At 43.1% G+C, this 22,537-nt stretch overlaps 1 protein-coding gene across 1 annotated transcript in view; it reads left to right on the plus strand.

Moving 5' to 3' along the window:
• Positions 1-22,537, plus strand: part of Clspn (claspin) — a 31,264-nt gene that overhangs the window by 3,749 nt on the left and 4,978 nt on the right. The window contains exons 3-18 of the mRNA XM_036178609.1: positions 1,463-1,540; positions 2,273-2,345; positions 2,928-3,036; positions 3,224-3,807; positions 8,537-8,728; positions 9,803-9,987; positions 11,049-11,224; positions 11,543-11,607; positions 12,584-12,783; positions 13,107-13,261; positions 14,544-14,773; positions 15,231-15,342; positions 17,835-17,910; positions 18,294-18,391; positions 21,717-21,881; positions 21,986-22,107. Of these exons, the coding sequence (XP_036034502.1) occupies positions 1,463-1,540; positions 2,273-2,345; positions 2,928-3,036; positions 3,224-3,807; positions 8,537-8,728; positions 9,803-9,987; positions 11,049-11,224; positions 11,543-11,607; positions 12,584-12,783; positions 13,107-13,261; positions 14,544-14,773; positions 15,231-15,342; positions 17,835-17,910; positions 18,294-18,391; positions 21,717-21,881; positions 21,986-22,107 (2,620 nt within the window). The remainder of the gene's footprint in view (positions 1-1,462; positions 1,541-2,272; positions 2,346-2,927; positions 3,037-3,223; positions 3,808-8,536; positions 8,729-9,802; positions 9,988-11,048; positions 11,225-11,542; positions 11,608-12,583; positions 12,784-13,106; positions 13,262-14,543; positions 14,774-15,230; positions 15,343-17,834; positions 17,911-18,293; positions 18,392-21,716; positions 21,882-21,985; positions 22,108-22,537) is intronic.

The raw sequence follows: 22,537 nt of genomic DNA on the forward strand, positions 1-22,537 counted from the left end.
TTCTGTTGGTATAATAAACACCATGGCCAAAAGCATGTTGGGGAGGAAATGGTGTATTTGAGCTAACACTTGTAGTCCAACATGAAGAGAAGTCAGGGCAGGAACTGAAGCAAAAGTTATGGAGGAGTGCTACTTACTAGCTTGCTGTCCATATCTTGTGTAGCCTGCTTTTTCTTTTTTCTTTCTTTTTTTTTTTCTTCGAGGCAGGGTTCTTTGTGTAGCTTTGGCGCCTTTCCTGGATCTTGCTCTGTAGACCAGGCTGGCCTTGAACTCACAGAGATCTGCCTGGGCTCTGCCTCCCAAGTGCTGGGATTAAAGTCGTGTGCCACCACTGCCCAGCTTTCAGCCTGCTTTTTATACAAGTCAGGACCACCTTCCCAGGGACAGTACTTCCCACAGGGGACTGGGTCTCCATTAAGGATTAATCAAGACAGTACCCACACAGACTTGCCTGCAGACCAATTTTTTTTTTTTTTTTTTTTTTATTAAGAAAATTTTTTCATTCATTTTACATACCAGCCACAGATCCCCCTCTCATCCCTCCTCCCACCCCCCTTCCCAGCGTTCCCTCCACCCATCCACTTCCCATTCACTCCTCCAAAAGGGAGTCAGCAAAGCCTGATACATTCAGCTGAAGCAGGACCAAGCCCCTCCCTGCTGCATCAAGGCTGAGGAAGGTGTCCCATCATAGGTAATGGGCTCCAGAAAGCCAGCTCACTGCAGGCCAGTCTTATGAAGGCATTTCCTCAATTAAGAGTCCCTCTTCCCAGATATGTCTAGATTCATGTCAAGTTGACAAGACTCAACCACCACAACGGATTTACTGTCTTAAGATTTTATTTTATGTGTATGAATACTGCATGTGTACATATGCCCCATGTGCATGCAGAGCCTGTGGAAGTCAAAAGAGGGCGTTGGATTCCCTGGAACTTGAGTTCTAAACTTCTGTGAACTATGGCATATGTGTTAGGAACTGAACGTAGGTCCTCTGCAAAAACAAGTGCTCTTAACTGTGGTTTAACATTTCCAGTCCCCATAAAATGAGGGATTGTTTTTTCAGTTCCCTAGAAGTCGTTTCCCTTCTTGGGAAATGTGTAAATAGAAAGGTTAGGGTTCTGATTCCATTTGTATCTGTTTTTTCTAAGCACAGTAGGAAAAGTTTCTATCTGGTAATTATTGATTTAAGAGTAAAGTAGTATAATGTAGTAAGAAACATCCTTTTGTCAGCCCTGGTGTTTGTGTTATCCCAGCTACTTGGGAGGCAGGAGAATTGCAAGTTCAAGGTCAGCCTGGGAAATTTGATGAGACCCTGTCTCAAAATAAAATTTGAGGGCTGGGGATGTATCTCAGGGGAAGAACACTTGCCTAGCATATGCTGGGCCCTGAGCTCAACTCCTTGCACCACCAAGAGAAAAACATCTTTTCATCTAAGTTTAGTTTTTGCTGATTTGCAATCTTCTAGAAAAAGGAACCATGTCTGGAGAGTGAGACGTTTTCATTAGAAGAAGAAAATGAGTTTTCTAAAGGCAGTGGGAGGAAGGTAAGACAGCCCTATGCAGTATTTATATTGATCTCTTCCACAGAAGACTGTGCATTTCTCATCGATAAATACTTTATCTTATTTGATTTCCTTGGTAACCAAAATCTTTTATTATTTACTTCTTTCTTTTTTAAAGATTTATTTGTTTGTTTGTTTATTTATTTATTTATTTATTTATTTTTGGAGACAGGGTTTCTCTGTGTAGCTTTGGAGCCTGTCCTGGATCTCACTCTGTAGACCAGGCTGGACTTGAACTCACAAAGATCCGCCTGGCTCTGCCTCCCGAGTGCTGGGATTAAAGGCGTGCGCCACCACCGCCCAACAAAGATTTATTTTTATGTGTATGTGCTATGCCTGTATGTATGTCTGTGTACCATGTGCATGCAGTGCCTGGTGCCCAGAAGAGGGCGTCAGATTCCCTGGACCTGGAGCTGCCATCTGGGTGCTGGGAACTGAACCTGGGTCCTCTGCAAGAGCAGCGGGAGCTCTTAACCACTGAGCCATCTCTCTGTCCTCTAAGGTTTCTTTGTACATGGAAGAAACAGAACTATCATTAGGTTAAATTTGTTTTCTGAGACTTGCTAAGAGGTACATTTTATGCTTGTACTGGGTTTCTTAGTGCCTGTTCTTTCTTTTCTCCTATTTTCTTGGAGAGAAAAACTCTTAGGGATAAATATCTTTCTGGAAAACACCATTAATGTAGTTTCACCTTTTGTTTTGTCTTGTTTTAAGGAAAGAAAGGCAGCGAAGTTAAGTAAGGAAGCATTAAAAAAGCTGCATAGTGAGACTCAGCGTCTTGTCCGAGGTAATACAAACCAGTACGGTAAACTTGGAGGTGAATCATGGGTTTTGTTGTTGTTGTTGAGGTTTTTTGTTTTGTTTTGTTTTAGTTAGCTCAACTTGGATATTGGGGAGTTGGTCTGCTAACACTCCTAATGTGAATTCACTCAGGAGGCAGGCGGATCTCTGTGAGTTTGAGGTCAGCCTGGGCTACCAAGTGAATTCCAGGAAAGGCATAAAGCTACACAGGGAAACCCTGTCTCGGAAAAAGAAAAAAAAATCATTCTAGTTTATTTTGCCTGGCATATGGTCCAAGGCCCTTAAGGTGTTTGAAGCTGGGAGGATTGAGAGCTTGAGATCAGCACGGATTACACAGCAAGTTCCAGGCTAGCCCATGTTATACAACATGACCCTGTTTCATAAGAAAACAAACACAGAAGCCAGGGGTCTCTAAGGGGCTTGCTTGTGTTTGCTCTTGCCCTCGGTAAAGCAGGACTGTTTTCTGTTTCTCATGATAGCTTGTTTTATACTATTTGATTAACTGAGTATGAAGTGACATTTCAGAATATACACTTGAGTATTTCCTTGTTTTGTTCCATTTTTTTAGAATCTGCACTTAATCTTCCATATCATATGCCTGAGAATAAAACTATTCATGATTTCTTCAAACGTAAACCCCGGCCCACTTGCCAGGGAAATGCCATGGCCCTGCTAAAGTAAGAACCTACTTTCCTTGTGATTATAGTCTTCGTGAATGTTCAGTTTTGTAGCATCTGGTATAAAGTTCAGACTCCTTAGTCCCTTAAAACTGATTTAAACGATTCATTATGTGTTGAGGGATGAGAGTGTTTCACAGTGAGAATTTTGAGAACCTTCAATTCCAGCTTGTTTCCCCTTTTCTAGGTCATGTAAGTATCAGTCGGGCCATTATAAGGAAGCCATAAATGCAGCAGATGCAGCTGGAGTGAATGCTGATGGCCCCAGCAAAGGCTCTGAGCAGACAACAGGTGCAGAGATTGCAACGGAAGCTAGCATTCTCCCTGAGGTCTCTAAAGAAGCTGGGATCAAGGCTGGGTCAGATGAGGCTCATGGAGAGGAGCCGGTAAGACACAGAGAGCTGGAAATTGAGGAGACTGAGACTGAGAAGCACAGTGATGACAGACTTCCTCCTGGGGACAGATCAGTGTCACAGCAGGAATCCCCCATCTCCAGGAACAAGGCCAATGAGGGGTATCAGGTTGGGGAACTCACGGCATCTGACCCTCATGTGCTTGAGGGAGAAAAACTGAAAAACACAGGAGAAACAGATTCAAAAGAGGCAGAGCTGGAGCAGAAAACTAAATTGCCAGTAGTTGCGCCACCTGAAAAGGTGAGAAGATTCACTGTGGACCGACTTAGACAACTGGGAGTGGATGTTTCCATTCAGCCACGGTTGGGTGCTGATGAAGACTCCTTTGTGATACTCGATGAACCTGAAACCAACAGAGGTAACCCTTGAAACTGGGGAGACCTTAGGGTAGTTCACATCGGCAGCGTTTGATACTGTGGAAGATGGTGAACGTGGGAGAAGCCAGTGATTGCACACAATCTTATTCTAGATGCACTAGAATCCCGTTCACATGAGTTTGACAGAATGTCAGGGGGACCTTTTCAGTCTTTTCTCAGATGGAAACCTGGTGATAATTAACATACTGAATAGGCATACTACTGTTGGGCTATGGTATTTAGGAATTTATTTCTGCCTTTCTGACTTGAACATCTGAATTTTTCTATGAGCTGTGTCAGATTTTATTAAGTCATTCATAAAAACATTCCATTTTTCACAGCCAGAGAAAAACCTTCAGTCCACTTAAATTATCAGCAAAACTGAATTTCTTCCCCCAACCCCACACTCAACAGAAACTAAACTATTTGCTGCATTTATAAAATGTATACTGCTTTCTGAGCTGACAGAGCAAGGTTACCTGTAACTTTATAAGAATCCTGTTTACAAGCAGGGCACTCCACCATCTACCCAGGTAAATGGTACTTTCATTGTAGGGATTGGGAAGATAGCTCATTGGTTAAGAGCACTTGTTGCTCCACCAGAGGACCCGAGAGAGTTTGGTTCCCAGCACCCACATCTGATGGTTCATAACTACGTATAACTGCAGCTCCAGGGACTCTGGACATTTTCATGTCTTATGTTTCTCTGGCTAGTCTCAAACTCACTGTGTAGCCATGGGCAACCTTAACGTTCTGAGGTTGGGATTGCAGGTATGCACTACCATGCCTGGCTGGTGGATGCTAGGGATTGAACCTAGGACTTCCTGCAGGCTGGGTGAGACTCTACCAAGTGAGTCACATCCCTATCCCTAGAATATACTACAAATACTACAAATTGTTTAACTGAGTTTAGGGTATTTAGTTATTGTTGAATCAGGATCTCTCTGTAGTTCAGGCTAGCCTTGAACTAACTACCAGTCCTCTTGCTTCTGCCTCCCCCGCCCCCAAGGTGACCTCAAACTTGGCAGCATTCCTCTATTTCTGCCTCCCAAATACTGGTATTACAGGTGTGCATTACGAGTATGTCTGAGAAGGATGTTTTTGAAAATGACAGAAAAAGTTCTGCATGGCACATATTGGGAGAAGATGAAGGCTTGATTGGAACTAGAGATACAGTGTGTGGGGGTTATGTAACACAACTGCATAGATTCATCAGCAAAGGACAAGAAGTAGCCCTGGACTAAGATACAGGATATCTTCTTTTGTCTTCCTTAATTCTTGTGGCCCTGGAGATTATTTTGCAAAATGAAGAAACAGGTTCAGGAGTTGTGTGATTTTTCCAGCATGACACTTAGCTTATACAGAACCTAGCATAATACCTGCCACATAATGGACACTTTCTTTTAACTCAGCATGTTTTCCAGCTAGGTGTGGTGGTACATGCCTTTAGTCCCAACACTTGGGAGGCAGAGACAGGCTGGTCTCTGAGTTCAAGTCTATCTTTGTCTACTTAGAGAGTTCTAGGACAGTCAGAGCTACATAGTCAGACCCTACCTGACTCAAAAAGTTTAGTTTTCCTTTAAGTATAATAGACATGAAAGCTTAGTTTCCTGACTAGTCTTTTTCATGATATTGTGGACATGAAGTTGGAGTCAACATTAATGCAGTAAACTTTGATTTAGTATTTTGCTGGTGCTATGTGTACAAGTAAGACACAATCCCTCTTCTCTCTCTCTTTTTTTCTTTTTTTTTCGTTTGTTTGTTTGATTTTTTTTGTTTTTTTGAGACAGGGTTTCTCTGTGTAGTTTTGGTGCTTATCCTGGATCTTGCTCTGTAGACCAGGCTGGCCTCAAACTCACAGAGATCCGCCTTCTGAAGGAAATGAAAATATAATGGAGATAGGCTATAGGCAAACAGACTATTCCCTTACTGGGGGATAAATAAAGTGGTCAGTAAATGTCACTAAAGAACATGCATAGGAACCCTAGAGCAAATGGCACTTACTTGGATTAGAAATTCAGAGAAGTTTCTGGAAGAAAAAATAAAACAAAAAAGCCATCAGAGTACTGAAAACTGAGGAGGAGGAGATACCAAGGCAGGAAGGGAGAAGACAGCGTCTCTGGTAGAGACGACTAACTGCAAAAGACACAGGTAATAGAAATCACAGGGAATGCTGGCTGGTGGGTTTGAGGGTTGTGGGGAGTTGATGGTGAAAGGCTAGAGCCTGTAGGGTTTGGGGGCATGTTAGAGCTTTGCTCCTTTTCTAGTAAAAGACCATTGAAAAGTTTTGTTTTTTTTTAAACAGGAAAAATGAGTCAGTCACTTATTCATTTTAGGAAGTTCAAGCAGATGACTAGCATAGTTGATGCCTTGAAGGGCTCAAGATTGATATTAAGGAGCTGGGCATGATGCCATGTGCCTGTAATCCTAGCACTTACAAGGCTGAAGCAGGGAATTATTGAAAGTTCAAGACCACCCTGGGCTATGTAGTAAGTACCAGGCCAGCCAAGGCTACATAGCCAAGACCCTGTTTCAAAAACCTAAGAAACAGAAAAGGGGTTGAAGAGATGGCTCAATGGTCAAGAGCATGTGCTGCTCTTGAAGAGGATCCAAGTTCAGTCCTAGCACCCATGTGTGGCAGCTCACAACCACCTGTAACTCCAGTTCCAGGGTTCTGATGCCTCTGGGCCTCCAGGGGCACCTGTAGGCACGTGCACATAAACACACACACACACACTTAAAATTTTTAAATAAATTTCAAAAAGTACAAACAAGAATGAAAACAGTGATAATATCTCAATTTATCTCCTAGTTAATTTCCATGAGAAAAATGAATGTAGATTTAATTTCATCATGTAGGAAATACACTATTCCTATTCCTTACGAAGGTACAGGAAATCGTCTCTAGCTCTAGTTAGTGGAAATGAGAACAGTGGACTGAAGCTACTGGTATAGACTTGAGCTGGGGCAGAGGTTTTTCACTTGGCAAGAGATGAGAGGTACTAGGAAAAGACTGAGGGAGGAGAGTAAGGGATGGTTGAGTCACGTGATGAAGGGCAAAGCGAGTGGTTGCTTCACTGATTCCAAGACAGGAGCCTGGAAAGTCATCACTTTTTCTAGTTATGAATGAAGGTGCTTCCTCACTATCCTTTTAGGGCCTTAGAGAATTCTTCCTACTCAACTGCTTTGTTTTATTAGCATCAATAATGATTTACCTGTTTCTGTTCCCTTTCTGCTGGTACCACCTGTTGTTTCCAAGTTTACCATTATAAATAGGAGGCAGACCTAGGGTGTCTCTCACTGTTCTTTAGTCTGTAAGTAGAAACAACATCTTTTAGAGTTGTGTTGTTACTGCTAATTATTGTTAGAAACACAATAAAAGGCTAGGACGACGGCAGTGGCGCACACCTTTAATCCCAGCAGAGGCAGGCGGATCTCTGTGAGTTCGAGGCCAGCCTGGTCTACAGAGTGAGGTCCAGGACAGGCACCAAAACTACACAAAGAAAACCCTGTCTTGAAAAAATTAAAATGAAAGAAAGAAAGAAAGAAACACAATAGAAAATTTTTGTCTCCTTCTCTAGGGAAAGTAAAGAACACATGTAGATGCTAACCATATTACTACTCACATGGGATCTGAAGGCATGTTTTTAAGAAATTAACCATTGGCTGGGTGTGCTGGTGCACATCTGAAATCTCAGTACTTAGATAGCAGAGGCAGGAGGAACAGGAATTCAAGATAAACCTGGACAACATGAGGCTGTCTAAAACCAGACAAAATAAGAATAAGATCCACCAAAACATAAGCTTCTTATTTTTATAGTTTTAAAACGAATCTTGCCTCTTTTTAAAAAGTTACTATTTATTTGTTTCATTTTATATGTGTGTGTGTGTGTGTGTGTGTGTGTGCGCGTGTGCGCGTGCGCACGCGCACGCACACGCACGTTTTAATATATGAATGTGTACTATGTGTGTGCAGGAGCCCTCGGAGGTCAGAAGGCATTGGATTCCCTGGAACTGGAGTTACAGGCAGTTGTTAGCTATGATGTGGGTGCTGGGAACCAAACCCAGGTCCTCTGCAAGAGCAGCCAGTGCTCTTAACTACTGAGCCATCTCTAGCCCCAAATTAAACTAATTTTGTTTTTTGAGATAGCATCTCACTATGTAGCCCTGGCTGGCCTGAAACTTGCTATGTAGACCAAGATAGCCTTGAACTCATAGAGACATACCTGCCTCTTTAATCCCGAATGCTGGGGTTAAAGGTATGTACCACCACACCAGGCTCCGAATTAAGCTTTTTAATAGCTGGAATTAAGGCGGGGTTTTGTTTTTGTTTTGCCTTTTGTTTTTACTACTGATTGGATACTAAAAATGATGCAGCGCCTGCAGAGGGCCCAGAGAGCAAAGGCATTTGCCGTCAAGGCTATAGACCTGAGTTTGATCTCAGGAACCCATAAGACGAAAAGAAAGAACTGACTCTAATAAATAAGTGTTCTCTGACCTCCACATATGTGCCATGGTGTGCATTCACACACACATATACACAGTGATAAGTGTAATAAAAATTTGCCTTGAAATGTCTGGTTTTTAAAACAGAGACAGTGTGGGCTTGGCTTCTCTGTTATTTTCCTTGATGCTGTTAAGCTGGAAAACTTATCTTTCTTAACTGGAATCTTCAAGGAAAGAGCAGGAGCATGCCAAACTGATGATGCACTGGTTCACATTTGGCTTTAGAATTGGAAGCCTTGAAGCAGCGTTTCTGGAGACACGCTAATCCAGCAGCCTCTCCCAGGGCTCGTCAGACGGTGAATGTGAACATCATAGTGAAGGACTTGGGCACTGACGGGAAGGAAGAGCTAAAGGCAGATGTGGTGCCCGTGACTTTGGCAGCTGAGAAGCTGGATGAAGCAAGCCACACAAAACCAGGTATTTGTCTTTATTATTGAAGGCCCTATTGCAAAAAATTACAGAGCCTTTTTCCTTGGAGACTTGCACAGTGAAAGATGTGGGGTGGGCACTATAGCTTTATTTTTTAAGATGGTGCTTACCGTGTAATAAATACTGTAGAAAAATGTATAGAGGAGCCAGGCATGGTGGTGCACACGAGTGCACACCCAGCATTTGGGAGGCTGAGGCAGGAGAATTATCTCTTTTACCAAGCTTACTTTTTAATTGTTTGTCTTTTTTTTTCTTTTCTTTTTTTTTTTTTTTTTTTTTTTTGAGCTGAGGATCGAACCCAGGGCCTTATGCTTGCGGGCAAGCGCTCTACTTCTGAGCTAAATCCCCATCCCTAATCATTTGTCTTTATATAAATATGTTGCTGTTTTCTATCATGGCTTCTTTTGTTACTTTTCCAGCACTGAGACTCAAATCCAGAGCCCCTTACATGCTAATTGAGTGATTTTCTACTGAGCTGCATCCTATTCCTTTGAGCTCCAGACTTCCGAAGCCTCATTCTCTCCCCACCATCCTTTAAACAGTTATTTATAATTAACTAGGTGTAGACATTGTCTTCTTTTTTTTTTTTGGTTTTTCGAGCCAGGGTTTCTCTGTGTAGCTTTGCGCTTTTCCTGGAACTCACTTGGTAGAATAGGCTGGCCTCGAACTCAGAGATCCGCCTGGCTCTGCCTCCCGAGTGCTGGGATTAAAGGTGTGTGTCACCACCGCCCGGCGACATTGTCTTCTATACTATCCTTCATTAAAATAAATAAAAGCCACCTGGGCAGTGGTGGTGCATGCCTTTAATCGCAGCACTTGAGGCAGAGGCAGGTGGTTCTTTGTGAGTTCAAGGCCAGCCTGATCTGCAGAGCTACTTCCAGGACAGCCAAGACTATACAAACCCTGTCTTGAAAACAAAAAAATATAAGTAAAAGCCTAGAGTACTAAGGTCTTTGGTTTCCCTTTGGAGTGTCTAGAATACAAATAAAGTTACTTAAATTGCTTGTTTATTGTATTGTGTAGTCGGTCACATCTAAAGTATACTGAGTTTTTGTTGTTCAGGTGAAAAGCTGCAGATGTTGAAAGCTAAATTGCAGGAGGCGATGAAACTGCGAAGGTCAGAGGAGCGGCAGAAGCGCCAAGCGTTATTTAAATTAGATAATGAAGATGGCTTTGCAGAGGAGGAGGAGGAGGAGGAGGAGGAGGAGGAAATGACAGAGGAGTCTGAAGAAGATGGAGAAGAGGAAGTTGAAGAAGAGGAGGAGGATCAGGACATTCCAGAGGTTTGGGGCAATTATATAATTTTGTTACTTGGTCATGATGTAAGAGAAAGTAAGAGTTAAGATTTATTTATTATGTGTATGGATTTTTTTTTTTTTTTTTTAAGCTGAGGATCGAACCCAGGGCCTTCCACTTGCTAGGCAAGCGCTCTACCACTGAGCTAAATCCCCAACCCAAAAACAGCCATCTTATATGTGCTCAAAGTTCAGCACATACAGTTCTGTTGGCAACATTGAGTGCCTGCAGTTTACAGCTGTGTGTGTCCTGTTTCCACCTGTTAGTGGATGTATTTTAACGTAGTGCTAATATGGAAAATAACTTATTAATAAAGACTTCTATGTTTCTCTTTAACCAATATTGAACAGCGATTATTCTTGTTTAGGTTGAGGTCTGGAATAAATTCTCAAGCAAGAGGTCTTCCTAAGTTAATCTCATTCCTTATTATGAAGGGCATTTTAGATGAGCCTCTGGCCCTGTTCCATAGTAGTTTTACGACCCAGGGGAGGCAATGATTGGTTATGTGGCTGTTAGATATGAAAAGAGCTCTCTTGTCAGTTGAAAGACATGGTTAGTATTTAACCCTGAATAAAGAAAGAGAAGGCAGTGGCTGAACTGGACAGCACGTCATAGTCTGTGGTTGACTGTGATCAGTGGTTACTCTTCCTCTAGACCATTAACCCCTTACTACCTTATAACATGCTAATCTAATCTTCCTTCATAATTTTGTATTAATTTTGGGAGTGTGAAGTCAGCTAGGCATGGTGGTGGCACACACCTTTAATCCCAGCACTCGGGAGGCAGAGGCAGGTGGAGCTCTGTGAGTTCCAGGACATCCTGATCTACCAAGTGAGTTCAGTCTGGTCAGGGAGCCAGGCCCACATAGTGAGATCCTGTCTCAAGAAACAAAACAAGGCAAAAAAACCCCCAAAAACAAAAAAATGAAAACACCTATCAAGAGTACCAGGGGATGGTACTCAGATGGACTTGTCTCAAGCTCACCTTTTATTTTTTTATGTGATGGGCATAGACTACAGAATTTCTTCTTGGTAGTGAAGATACAGAGACCAAAGATGACAAAGAGACAGACAAGGAGACTACGGACGGCAGTAGTGAAATCGGCAAGTGTGTTGACCTCTCTGTTCCCAAGCCCCTGTCCTCAGATTCCACCTTACTTCTGTTTAAGGACAGCTCTTCCAAGATGGGGTAAGTTATCAAAGGAAATACAAAATTCTTTTGGGTTTCTAAAGGCTTGTATTGTTTTTTAAGGGATGTGTGTCTGTGTGTGGGTATGTACACATGAGTGCAGGTGCCTGAGGAAGCCAGAAGAGGGCATTGGACCCCCGGAGCTGGAGTGGTTGTGAGCCACCTGATGTGGGTTGTGGGAACCGATCTTGGGACCTCTGGAAGAGCAGTGCACACTCTTAACTATGGGGCTGTTTCTCCAGCCCACCCTTTGAATTTCTTACAAGGGAATAAAGAGTAAGAACAGATACTCAAGCAGTTTACTATTTTATTTTATAGTTACTTTCCTACTGAAGAAAAATCGGAAGCAGATGAACACTTGGGCAAGCAGTCTGGCAAACTGGGTAAGTAGTGGTTCTTATGGAAAACTTTTCTTTAGTTCTGATAAAATAAGGGCCATAATCTCATGAAAGTTCCTTTCCTTTTTTTTTTCTTTTTTTTTTTTTTTTTTTTTTTCTTTTTTTTATTCTAGTGACAGCACATTCTTTTGGGGGCTGGGGGCTGGGTAAGAGAGGGTTTCCCTATGTATCCTTGGCTGTCCTGGAACTCTGTAGACCAGGCTGGCCTCAAACTCACAGAGATCCACCTGCCTCTGCCTCCCGAGTGCTGGGATTAAAGGCGTGTGCCACCACCGCCTGGCTTTTTATTTTTTTTTTAACCAGAGCTGAGGACCGAACCCAGGGCCTTATGCTTGGTAGGCAAGCGCTCTACCGCTGAGCTAAATCCCCAACCCCGACTTATATTTATTTTATGAGTATTAATGTTTTGCCTGCATGAATGTGTGTGACTGGAATTCACGGAGGTCAGAGAAGGTGTTGGATCCCATGGAGCTAGAATTACAGATGTTGTAAGCTGCCATGTGGGTGCTGAGAACTGAGCCCAGGCCATCTGCAAGAGCAGCAAGGGCTCTTAACTGCAGAGCCATCTCTCCAGCCTCTGGGCTGCATTTTTATAGTAGACCATGGGCATATGGTAGGTCCTGAGTGGGTAATGTTGACTTGTTGATTGAGTGAAACGTAATATTTCTATACTTAGATCAAAGAAATGTATATAATTTGATGGACTAATAAAAATTGATGAAGGTAGAGGAAGAGAAGGAGGAGAATTTCCAGGTATCACATAGCTCAGAATAATGAGTCCTGATTATGAAATGCTGTTGTAGTAAATTAAAGTAATTTACCTTTAACAGAATGATTTGGAGCCCAGAATTTAAGGGGCTTGCCAGTGAATTTCAGTTGTTTGATTCCCAGCTCTTTTTCCTAAACAAATGCACCTATTTCTGTAATCCCACCCTGAAAAGGTGTTTCTCTCCTCTTTTAGATGAAGATGACTCCTGCTCACTGCTGACAAAGGAGAGCAGCCACAATAGCAGCTTTGAGCTGATTGGCTCCACAATTCCATCCTATCAGCCTTGCAACAGACAAACAGGCCGTGGGACCAGTTTTCTCCCTACAGCAGGAGGATTCAGATCCCCTTCCCCTGGGCTGTTTCGAGCCAGTTTGATCAGCTCAGCTTCTAAGGTAAGGTGGTGATAGTTTTCTAATCTCCTCCTCCTTTTACTTCCCACATTGCTAAATAAAGTGTGTCCCAGCCAACCAACTCCCACCACCTTGGTACTCAGCTTATGTGTGTTCAGCTTTAAAAATCCACCCCCTTTGTGTATTAGCAAGCGTTCTTCTTGCTTAGAGGTATTTTTCCGTGGGCTCCTTTGACTATGCACTGTCCTCCTCAACTGTAGTTGCCTGAGAGCAGATGACATATTGCAAGTAGCAGCTTCTGTTGTTGTCATGACACTGGATGGCATTTGTAAAATGTTTTGCTATTGTTTTTGTTTTGGTGCCAGAGTTCAGGAAAACTGTCTGAGCCTTCACTTCCCATAGAGGATTCCCAGGATCTGTACACCGCCTCCCCAGAGCCCAAGACACTTTTCCTAGGAGCAGGAGACTTCCAGTTCTGTTTAGAAGATGACACTCAGAGCCAACTGTTGGATGCAGATGGGTAGGTAGTTTTGTGTTTCTGTGGGTGGGAATGGGGCTGGGTGCTGCTTAATTCTGTTTAAAAATAAAATGAACTTCTGTTGCTCCATCTGGGCTTCTCTTCTGAGAAAGAGAAGGTGTGCCGACCAGTAGCCTTATATTCTACAAGTTTGAACAAAGTCTCAGAGAAGAAAATGTAAATAACCTCTTGCTGACATTCCGACCCTCTGATCTTATTCCACACACATAGATCTTGTAAGTGCTTTCTCTGTTCATTTCTCTGTTCTGATTGTGGGGTAAGACTGGAACATAACACCCATCCCTAGAAGCCACCCTTTGTACCTTACCTTTTGACAAACCTTCCCTACCCTCTTTTGGTTAGCATGAGGCTAACCTTAGGATCTTGTTTTCTGGGGTGAGGCGCAGTGTGCTGGTCACTTTTCTCATTGCTCTGATAAGCCTGACAACTCAAAGGAGGACACCATGTACCTTAGGTTCCAGTGGACACCATGTGTCACGGCAGGTCAGTCAGGAAGAAGAAAGCAGCACATGCTTCCGTTTAGCTTCTTTTCTCTTTTTCCATCAGTCCAGGACCCCAGCCCATGGAATAGTACCACCCATAGTCAGGATGGGTCTTCTACCTCAGTTAACCTAATCTAAATGATCTCTTGAAGACAGGTTTGTTTCCATGGTGATTCTAAGCTCCATCAAGTTGAAATTCACAATTCACATCAACTTTTTTGGGGGGTGGGGGTTGAGACAGGGTTTCTCTGTGTAGCTTTGGAGGCTGTCCTAGATCTCGCTCTGTAGACTAGGCTGTCCTTGAACTCACAGAGATCCGCCTGGCTTTGCCTCCCAAGTGCTGGGACTAAAGGCGTGCACCACCACCACCCGGCACAAACTTTGCTTTTTTTTTTTGGAGCTGAGGATCGAACCCAGGGCCTTGTGCTTGCTAGGCAAACGTTCTACCACTGAGCTAAATCCTCAACCCTACATCAACTTCTTTTGTTTTTCTTTTCATAGTTTTTTCAGAATTACATATTGTTTATCCTGTGCGTGTGTACATGTGAGCACATATGTGCCACAGTACACGTGAAAAGATCATAGGACAACTTGGCTGGAGCGGTCTCCCCCCACCATGTGGATCCTGGGGATTGAACTCCTATCATCAGGCTAGGCAGCAAGCACCTTTACCCTTTCAGCCATCTTACTTGTTGCAAACCCTAGTGTTGGAAATCAGACAGTTTTTACCTGCAGTTTTGTCTCTTCTCTGGATAATTTCTGACACGTCATTGTGCTTATAGATTTTTAAACATTAGAAATCACCGGAATCGATATCAAGCTTTGAAGCCTCAGTTGCCACTGGCCAGTATGGATGAGAACGCCATGGATGCCAACATGGATGAGCTGCTGGATTTGTGTACTGGACAGTTTACATCTCAGTCTGAAGAGAAATGTCCACCTAGAAAGAATAACAAGAAAGAAGACATGGAGGAACTTCTGAATCTTTGCTCGGGCAAATTTCCTTCTCAAGGTAAATATTCAGTGAAAGTTTGCAGCTTACCACAGCCAGACAGCTTACATCAGCACCTCTGAAGGGAAGCCCTTGCCCCTCGAAGTGTGCTCAGAAAACAGGCACGTGATGGGATTCACTCTTAGTTCCTCACCTTTGCAGATCTTCCTTTCTTAGAATGACAGTGTCAACTAAGAAATGCTTTAGCTTCGGCCCAAGTAAACTGTATACAAAGCTTAACCCTCATCTGGTGTGTAGTAAATGTTGCATGCTGGAATAGGATGTGGGCTCTTATGATGCTTCTTTTGTTCATTACTGTCTTCCTGTGGCTTGACACACAGAAAGTAGGAGAATTTGTTGGATAGTGAACTTTTCAAATGTTATCTAAAACCTGCATTGAGGCTGGCCGGTCTTTAGATGGTCAGGGAGAGTAAAGGTGTCTTCTCCTTCCTCACTGATCTTTTCCTTGTTGAGGTAGATGCCTCCCCTGTGGCTCCATTGGAGCTGAGCAAGCAAGAGAAGGAGAGCAGCATGGATGACCCTATGGAAGAGGCGCTTGCTCTTTGCTCCGGCTCTTTCCCGACAGACAGGTGAGTCTCAAAGATTGGTGGGAACTCAAGAAGATAAAACCCTAGGATCCGATTCTCCGGATTCAGCGATAAACTAAATAACTTTGGGAAGGAAAATCAGAGATATTGCCTCACATCGATTAGGATGATTACAGTTTTATATAAACAACTAAGTATTGGTGAAGGTAACAAAAATCTCTATTTACCATTGGTAAGCTGCTAGAAAAAGCAGTATTTGATCCAGCAACTCCACTTAGGTTCAAAAGAAGTGTAAGTGGTAGGCGTGGTAGCCTATAATCCCAGCACTGGGAAGACTGAGGCAGGAGGATTGTGAATTCCAGGCCAGCCTAGCCTAGACATTGAAATTCTATCTCAAAAAAGAGAGGGACGCACACAGACTTAAAAGTAAAAATTCAAGTGGGCAGGTGTGGTGGTATGTACCTATAACTCTAGCACTTAGGTGGTAAAGGGAGTAGGATCAGGAGTTCAAGGTCATCTTCAGCTGTATAGAGAACTCCAGGCCAAGTGAGTGACATGGGAAAGACCTGCCTACAAACCAGAAAGCTTGGTGTGATGTGCGCCTGATCCAATATTCAGGAAGCAAGAGCAAGAGAATCAGAAGTTAGGGCTCAGTGGGTAAGGTTTCTTGTCTTCAAGCCTAAAGACCTGAGTTCAGTCCCTGCTGTCTACCATGGTAGGAGAGAACTGACTTCCACAAGTTGTCCTCTGAGCCCTATTTATATATTCAGGCAATGGCATGCATGCAGTTACAGATGCACACGCTGGTGAATTAAATAAGTAAATGTATAAATAAATAAGGGCAAAAAAAGTTTAAGGCTAGCCTCAGCTACATGAATTCCTTTCTCATAAATAAATGAATAAAATAGGGTTTTTTTGTTTTGTTTTTTTATGTTTTTTGAGATAGGGTTTCTCTGTGTATGTAGCTTTGCGCCTTTTTCCTAGAACTCACTTGGTAGCCCAGGCTGGCCTCAAACTCACAGAGATCCGCCTGGCTCTGCCTCCCAAGTGCTGGGATTAAAGGTGTGCGCCACCACTGCCCGGCAAAATAGGTTTTTATAATTTGTGTTTAATATTATTTGATAATAGCGAAAATGAAGAGGAATTGCAGTGGTCTGCCATCTTAGTTAAGGTTATTATTGCTATGATAAACACCATGACAAAAAGCAAATTGGGGAGGAAAGGGTTTATTTGGCTTACACTTCCACCTCCCTGTTCATTGTCAAGGGAATTCAGGACAGGAACTCAAGCAGGGCAGGATCCTGGAGACAGGAGCTGATGCAGAGGCCATGGGGGATGTTCTTTGGTTTGTTCCCATGGCTTGCTCAGCCTGCTTTCTCAACACCCCTGCCCCACCCCACCAGTCATTCATTTAAAAAATGCCCCTACAGGTTTGCACTGCTCTGTCTTACTTAGGCATTTTCTCAACTGAGGCTCCCTCCTCTCTGGTGATTATAGCTGTGTCAAGTTGACATGCAATAAGCCAGCACATCTGCTAAATACAATTTATACACATTAAATGGCTTTAAAAAGAAGGAAATTTGTTTTTGTTGTCTGAGACTAGTTCTTCCTATGCAGCCCAGATTGGTCTGGAGTTTAGTGTTAGTTCAGGCTGACCTCAAACCAGTGATCCTTCTGCCTCATCTCCAAGTGTGTACCACCATACCTAGTCCAACAGGAAGGGAATTATGACACATGCCTCACCGTGGAGAAACCATGAAGGTATATGCTAGGAGTAAGAACTGTTTGTCATAGAAGGGCAGAGACTGTGTAAGTCTACTTCTGTATGGTCTTTGGAATAGGCGATTGATTAGTAAGAACTGTTTGTCATAGAAGGATAGATACTGTATAAGTCCACTTCTATATGGTCTTTGGAATAGGGAATTTTATGTAGACAGGAAGTGGGGAGAGAGGGTGAAGATCTGTCTAATAGATGTAGAGTGTTTAGTAACCATTTAAACTGCTTGTTCTGTTTTGTTTTTGAGATAGGGTCTTACTGTCTATCCCTGGATGGCCTGGATCTCACTATATAGATCAGACTAGCCTCAAATTCACAGAGATCTGCCTGCTTCTGACTTCTCAGTGTTCGGATTAAAGATGGGTGCCACCACACTTAGCTCATATGAATATACTTAAAAATAAACTGTTGTTATTTGTTTTTTGCTTTTGAGACAGAGTCTCACTGTATGCCTCTGAATGTCCTGGAACTCACTTTATAGAAAGGGCTAGCCTCAAACTCTCAGAGCTCCTCCGGCCTCTACCTCCCAAGTGCTGAGATTAAAGACATGTATCACTATGCCTGAGCATGACTAGACTTTCTAGTGAGCCCATCCTGGGCATCCCTATCTCTGCTTTATGAGGCTGTAATTACAGAAAACAAAATACCTTGTTTCCTGTTTATTAAGGAAATTACTGGTGTTGCTAAATGTCTTAAATTTTTAACTTAGCTGGCTGCTTGTAGTTCGATTTTAGTAACTTAGTGATTTGTCTTCTAGGGAGGAAGAGGGTGAAGAGGAGGAATTTGGAGACTTTCAGCTTGTTTCAAAGGAAAACGAATTTGCTAGTGATGAGGTGAGTGTGACAGGGTCACAGCTAAGCTCCACATGCTGCTTCCCTCGGGTTCTTGCTCTTACATGATCAGTGTTTGAGAATTCTGAGTTGAGCATCTTACCAGAAGCAATGTCCTATGATGAGGCATGGGGACAGGACTTCACAAATCCTCTTGTTGCTTTTTGGTTTTGTCTCATGGTACTGGAGCTCAAACCCAGGACCACAGGCCTGTAATCCCACCACTTGGGGTTATATGACCCTGTCTAGAAAATAAATAAATTTAAAAACAGGAGAAAGAGCACACAAACTTTTATTATGTGCTCAAAGCACAGCAGCATTTACTTCCTGTGGTCCGTGTTTTTATTGTGTGCGACTCTGTGTATGATGTTCTATTCTAACTGCAGGATGAACACAGTGACTCTGGTGATGAAGAGCTGGCCCTGGACCAGGAGGAGGATGAAGAAGAGCTCCTAAAGCAGTCGGAGAAGATGAAAAGGCAAATGTAGGTGTTCTGTTCGTTCCTTCTCCTTCTAGACAGTTCTCCTAGGTTGAGGTATAGCTTGCTACTATTTTACATAAACTTGCCAGTTTGGTTTCTGCTTTTTGTGGTTAACATAAATTAAACAAATGCTTTGTGGATTCTAGGTGAATGAGATGACGTGGCAGGTTCCTGTGCAACTCTATCTAAGTTCAATTTCTAGATCCCACAGTGAAAGGAGAAAACCAACTCCCGGAAGTTGTCCTGTGCCCTCCACACCTGTGCCATGGCACACAGATGCACACAAATTAATAGTGTTTAAAAATCCTTCTATGGCCACTTCTTGAGTACTTAAGTCACATCTATACTAAATATCTCTTGTCACCTCCCAGACCCGAGGACACTCTCAGTAGTGTTGCTTCTACACTTCTTGTGTCTTGGATGTCCTCTTTGTACTCGGGTTTGGTCTGGCTGTTTGCTGGATGGGTACTACTATCTGTCACCCAAGATCACAAGAGCTGAGTCACTTCCTATAACTGAAGGACCTCATGAATAACTGACATTGCCCAGAACTTTGCTCCTATGAACTGCTGTCATTCCTGGTTTTCTTGATTCTTGTCTTGGACAAATGGCCCATTTAATTTTTTTGTTATTTTGTCTTTTTTTTTTTTTTTCCCCCGGAGCTGAGGACCGAACCCAGGGCCTTGCGCTTGCTAGGCAAGTACTCTACCACTGAGTTAAATCCCCAACCCCCCATTTCATTTTTTTATTTTATAGTATTCGTCACTCTGGTCATATTTTAGATTATTCAGGGAAACTGTATGGAAGCCGGGCATGGTGGTGCACGTCTTTAATCCCAGCACTCAGGAGGCAGAGGCAGGTAGATCTCTGTGAGTTCAAGGTCAGCCTGGTCTACAGATCAAGTTCCAGGACAGTCAGAGCTACACAGTGAAACCCTGTCTTGGAGAAAAAAAACAAAAACAGATGGACAGATGGACATATGGACTTACAGGTGGACAAGCAGACAGGTTGGAAGTGTAGCTCAGTAGTAGAGCACTGCCTGGTGTGCACAAGGCTCTGGGTTTATCCCCAGCACCATAAACATGAAGGGAGGAATGGGAAGGAAGAGAGGGAGGGAGGGGGGGGAAATAAGGTAGTTATTCATATTGATTGGCCAGAATGTATGTGAAAGTGTTGATAATGAGTTCTTCGGAACTTTTTATGCAAATGTTTTTACTCAACTGAGATTTAAATAATTTCCCTGTGTTTAATTTTGCATCTTGACTTTACCTTCTTGTAGCCTATCCATGGTTTTTTTGGGGTTTTGTTTTTTGGGGTGGAGGAGGTTAGTTTTTCAAGACAGGGTTTTTCCATGTAGCCTTGGCTGTACTAGAACTCATCTGTAGACCAGGATGGCCTTAAACTCAGAGACCCAACTGCCTCTGTCTGCCAAGTGCTAGGATTAAAGGTGTGTGCTGCCAGCACTCAGCTATGACATCACCGCTCAGCCTATAGTATTTTATGATTTTAAAGAATTTTCACAAACATAATCTTAATAAATGTTCAGTAACATATAGCACATGCATGATTTTTGGATTCATATCCAGGATGTTGGAGATTTTTGTTGGCTGGTAGAGGTCGCAGTGTGCCATAGCCTGGCAGCTTTCTCTAATCTCGGCATTATGGAAACTCTTTCCTTCACCTGCAAAGTTTCCTGCTCTCTACCTAACCTTATCTGGAGGATGGCCCTGGGCCTGGAGGCCTGAGCTTATCTGAAAGTTCTCTCTAAACCAGATGCCTGTCTCTAAAACCAGATGCCTGATTCATCTTTAGCTTGACCCTTGGCACAGATCCCTGCTGAGAAGACTTGTGCTATAGGACCCTACAGGATAGGAGTGTGCCACTTAATGCAAATGAGGGTTTGTCCCCAGGCCCCCCAACCCTATATTCCCTCTATACTCTGGAGTCAAGTTGAGCTGATTTGTCTGTCTCCTGGAGGCCTCCTTCTGTGCTCTTGGGCCATGTACAAAGCTTCCTGTCACCCCTTCTGTCTCTTTCTCCTTGTGGACTGATGGCCGACAGGCTGAGAGGGAAAGAGGACCCCCACCAGAACATCCTGTGGATCTCTGGATCTCTGTTGGATTATATTGTTGCTTTCAGCCTGTTGTTACATTCTCTCTTTCTCTCTCTCTCTCTCTCTCTCTCTCTCTCTCTCTCTCTCTCTCTCTCTTTGTGGTTTTTTGAGAGGGTTTCTCCGTGTAGTTTTGGTGCCTGTCCTGGATCCTGCTCTCTGTAGACCAGGCTGGCCTCGAACTCACAGGGACCCACCTGGCTCTGCCTCCTGAGTGCTGGGATTAAAGGCGTGTGCCGCCACTGCCCAGCCCCTTCTATCTTCTATAGACACTGTAAGCATGTGGTACACAGATATACACTCAGGAAAAATACTCATACATATAAAATAATCCAAAAATGTAAAAGGGTTGGTTTGTTTGTTTGTTTGGTTGGTTTTCTAAGAGTCAGAAGGACCTGGGAGCTTGTGGGCCAGCTTGCCTAGAGTATCCAATAAAGCAGCTGAAATAAAAACACTGTCTCAACTAGGTGGAAGGCTGTAGAATGGACTTCCACGAGGTGTCTCCAGACCTCTGCATGAAGGCACACAAGATACAGTTTAAAAGTTTCCGTCTGTAGGATTATCCAAGCTTGGTTGAGTGCCACCCACTTGTGGGAACTTGAGTGAACTGATCTCTCTGAGCTTCATTAAATGATTTCTACACAAACGTCTCTAGTTCCTGCCAGAACTAGTGGCTTTTTAGTGTTACAGCTTCCATTCTCCTTGGACTTCGATATTCTCTTTCTTAACTATAAAATGGCGGAGTAATAGTACGAGTTCCTAAGATAACAGGATAATGGTAATACCTATAAAGTACAGCTATTAGCATAGGGTATGGGTTAAGTGACCAACACTTAAATATCAAAAAATTCTTTGAGATAATATCAAAATGTATAAATTTAAGCCCATTATTATTGATGATTCTATGTTCTGCTTTTTTTTTATTATTAATTCTTTGGCTATTTCATACATGTATGATGCAATCTGCTCACCTTCATTCCTCACCCCTCTCACTCTCCCCCTCATCCTGACAGCCATCACCTCTCCCCCTTTATTTTATCCCACCAAGTCCATCCTACTCACATCTTTTTGTGGTTTTGCTTTGTGACTTACTGGATTTAAGGAGGGCCACTCACGTGAGCACGCATAACTCATAGTGGCTTTCTGCTTTTCTTACTGTATCCATAGGCTGTGTAGATGGCCATCGTCTGATTTCTAGTCTTTCAAATTGCTTTCTAGGAGACTGAAGAAATACCTGGAAGACGAGGCAGAGGTGTCGGGAAGTGATGTGGGAAGTGAAGACGAGTATGATGGGGAAGAGATTGACGAGTATGAAGAAGACGTCATTGATGAAGTGCTCCCTTCCGATGAGGAACTGGAGAGTCAGATCAAGAAAATACACATGTTAGTATCCCCACAAGCCCTTCTAAGCAATAGGGCACCTCAAGGTGGCCATTTTATCTGGCAGGAAGGTCCTGGTATCGAGCACCTTGTTTTGTCTGTTGTAGGAAAACCATGTTGGATGACGATAAGCGAAGACTGCGGTTATACCAGGAGAGGTACCTTGCTGACGGGGATCTGCACAGCGATGGGCCTGGGCGAACGAGAAAATTCCGGTGGAAACACATAGGTATCTATGTGTGTATATTTGTCTACTTTAAGATGGTAAATGGAAATCACAACTGAACCAGAGATTTAGCTCAGTTGGTAGAGTGCTTACCTAGAACACTGAGGTCCTGGGTTCGAGGCCAGCCTGGTCTCCAGAGTATTTCAGGACAGTTAGGGTTACACAGAGAAACCCTGTCTCAGAAAAAAAAAAAAAATCAGAAAAGAGAAGAGAAACTAGGCACATGCCTATAATCCCAAGATTTGGGAGGTGGAGGAAGAACAGTCGGGAGTCAAGATCATCTTTAGCTCCATAACAAGTTCAGTGCCAACCTGGCTACCTGCAACCCTTTCTGGGAAAACACGCACACAAACAGAAAACATGGTAGCCATAGCTGTTTTAAAATAACCATCCATTTTCTTTTGTGGCTGGGAAAGGTTTATGTCGCTGTGCA

This window comes from Onychomys torridus, chromosome 2, assembly GCF_903995425.1.
Source record: "Onychomys torridus chromosome 2, mOncTor1.1, whole genome shotgun sequence".
Taxonomy (NCBI): domain Eukaryota; kingdom Metazoa; phylum Chordata; class Mammalia; order Rodentia; family Cricetidae; genus Onychomys; species Onychomys torridus.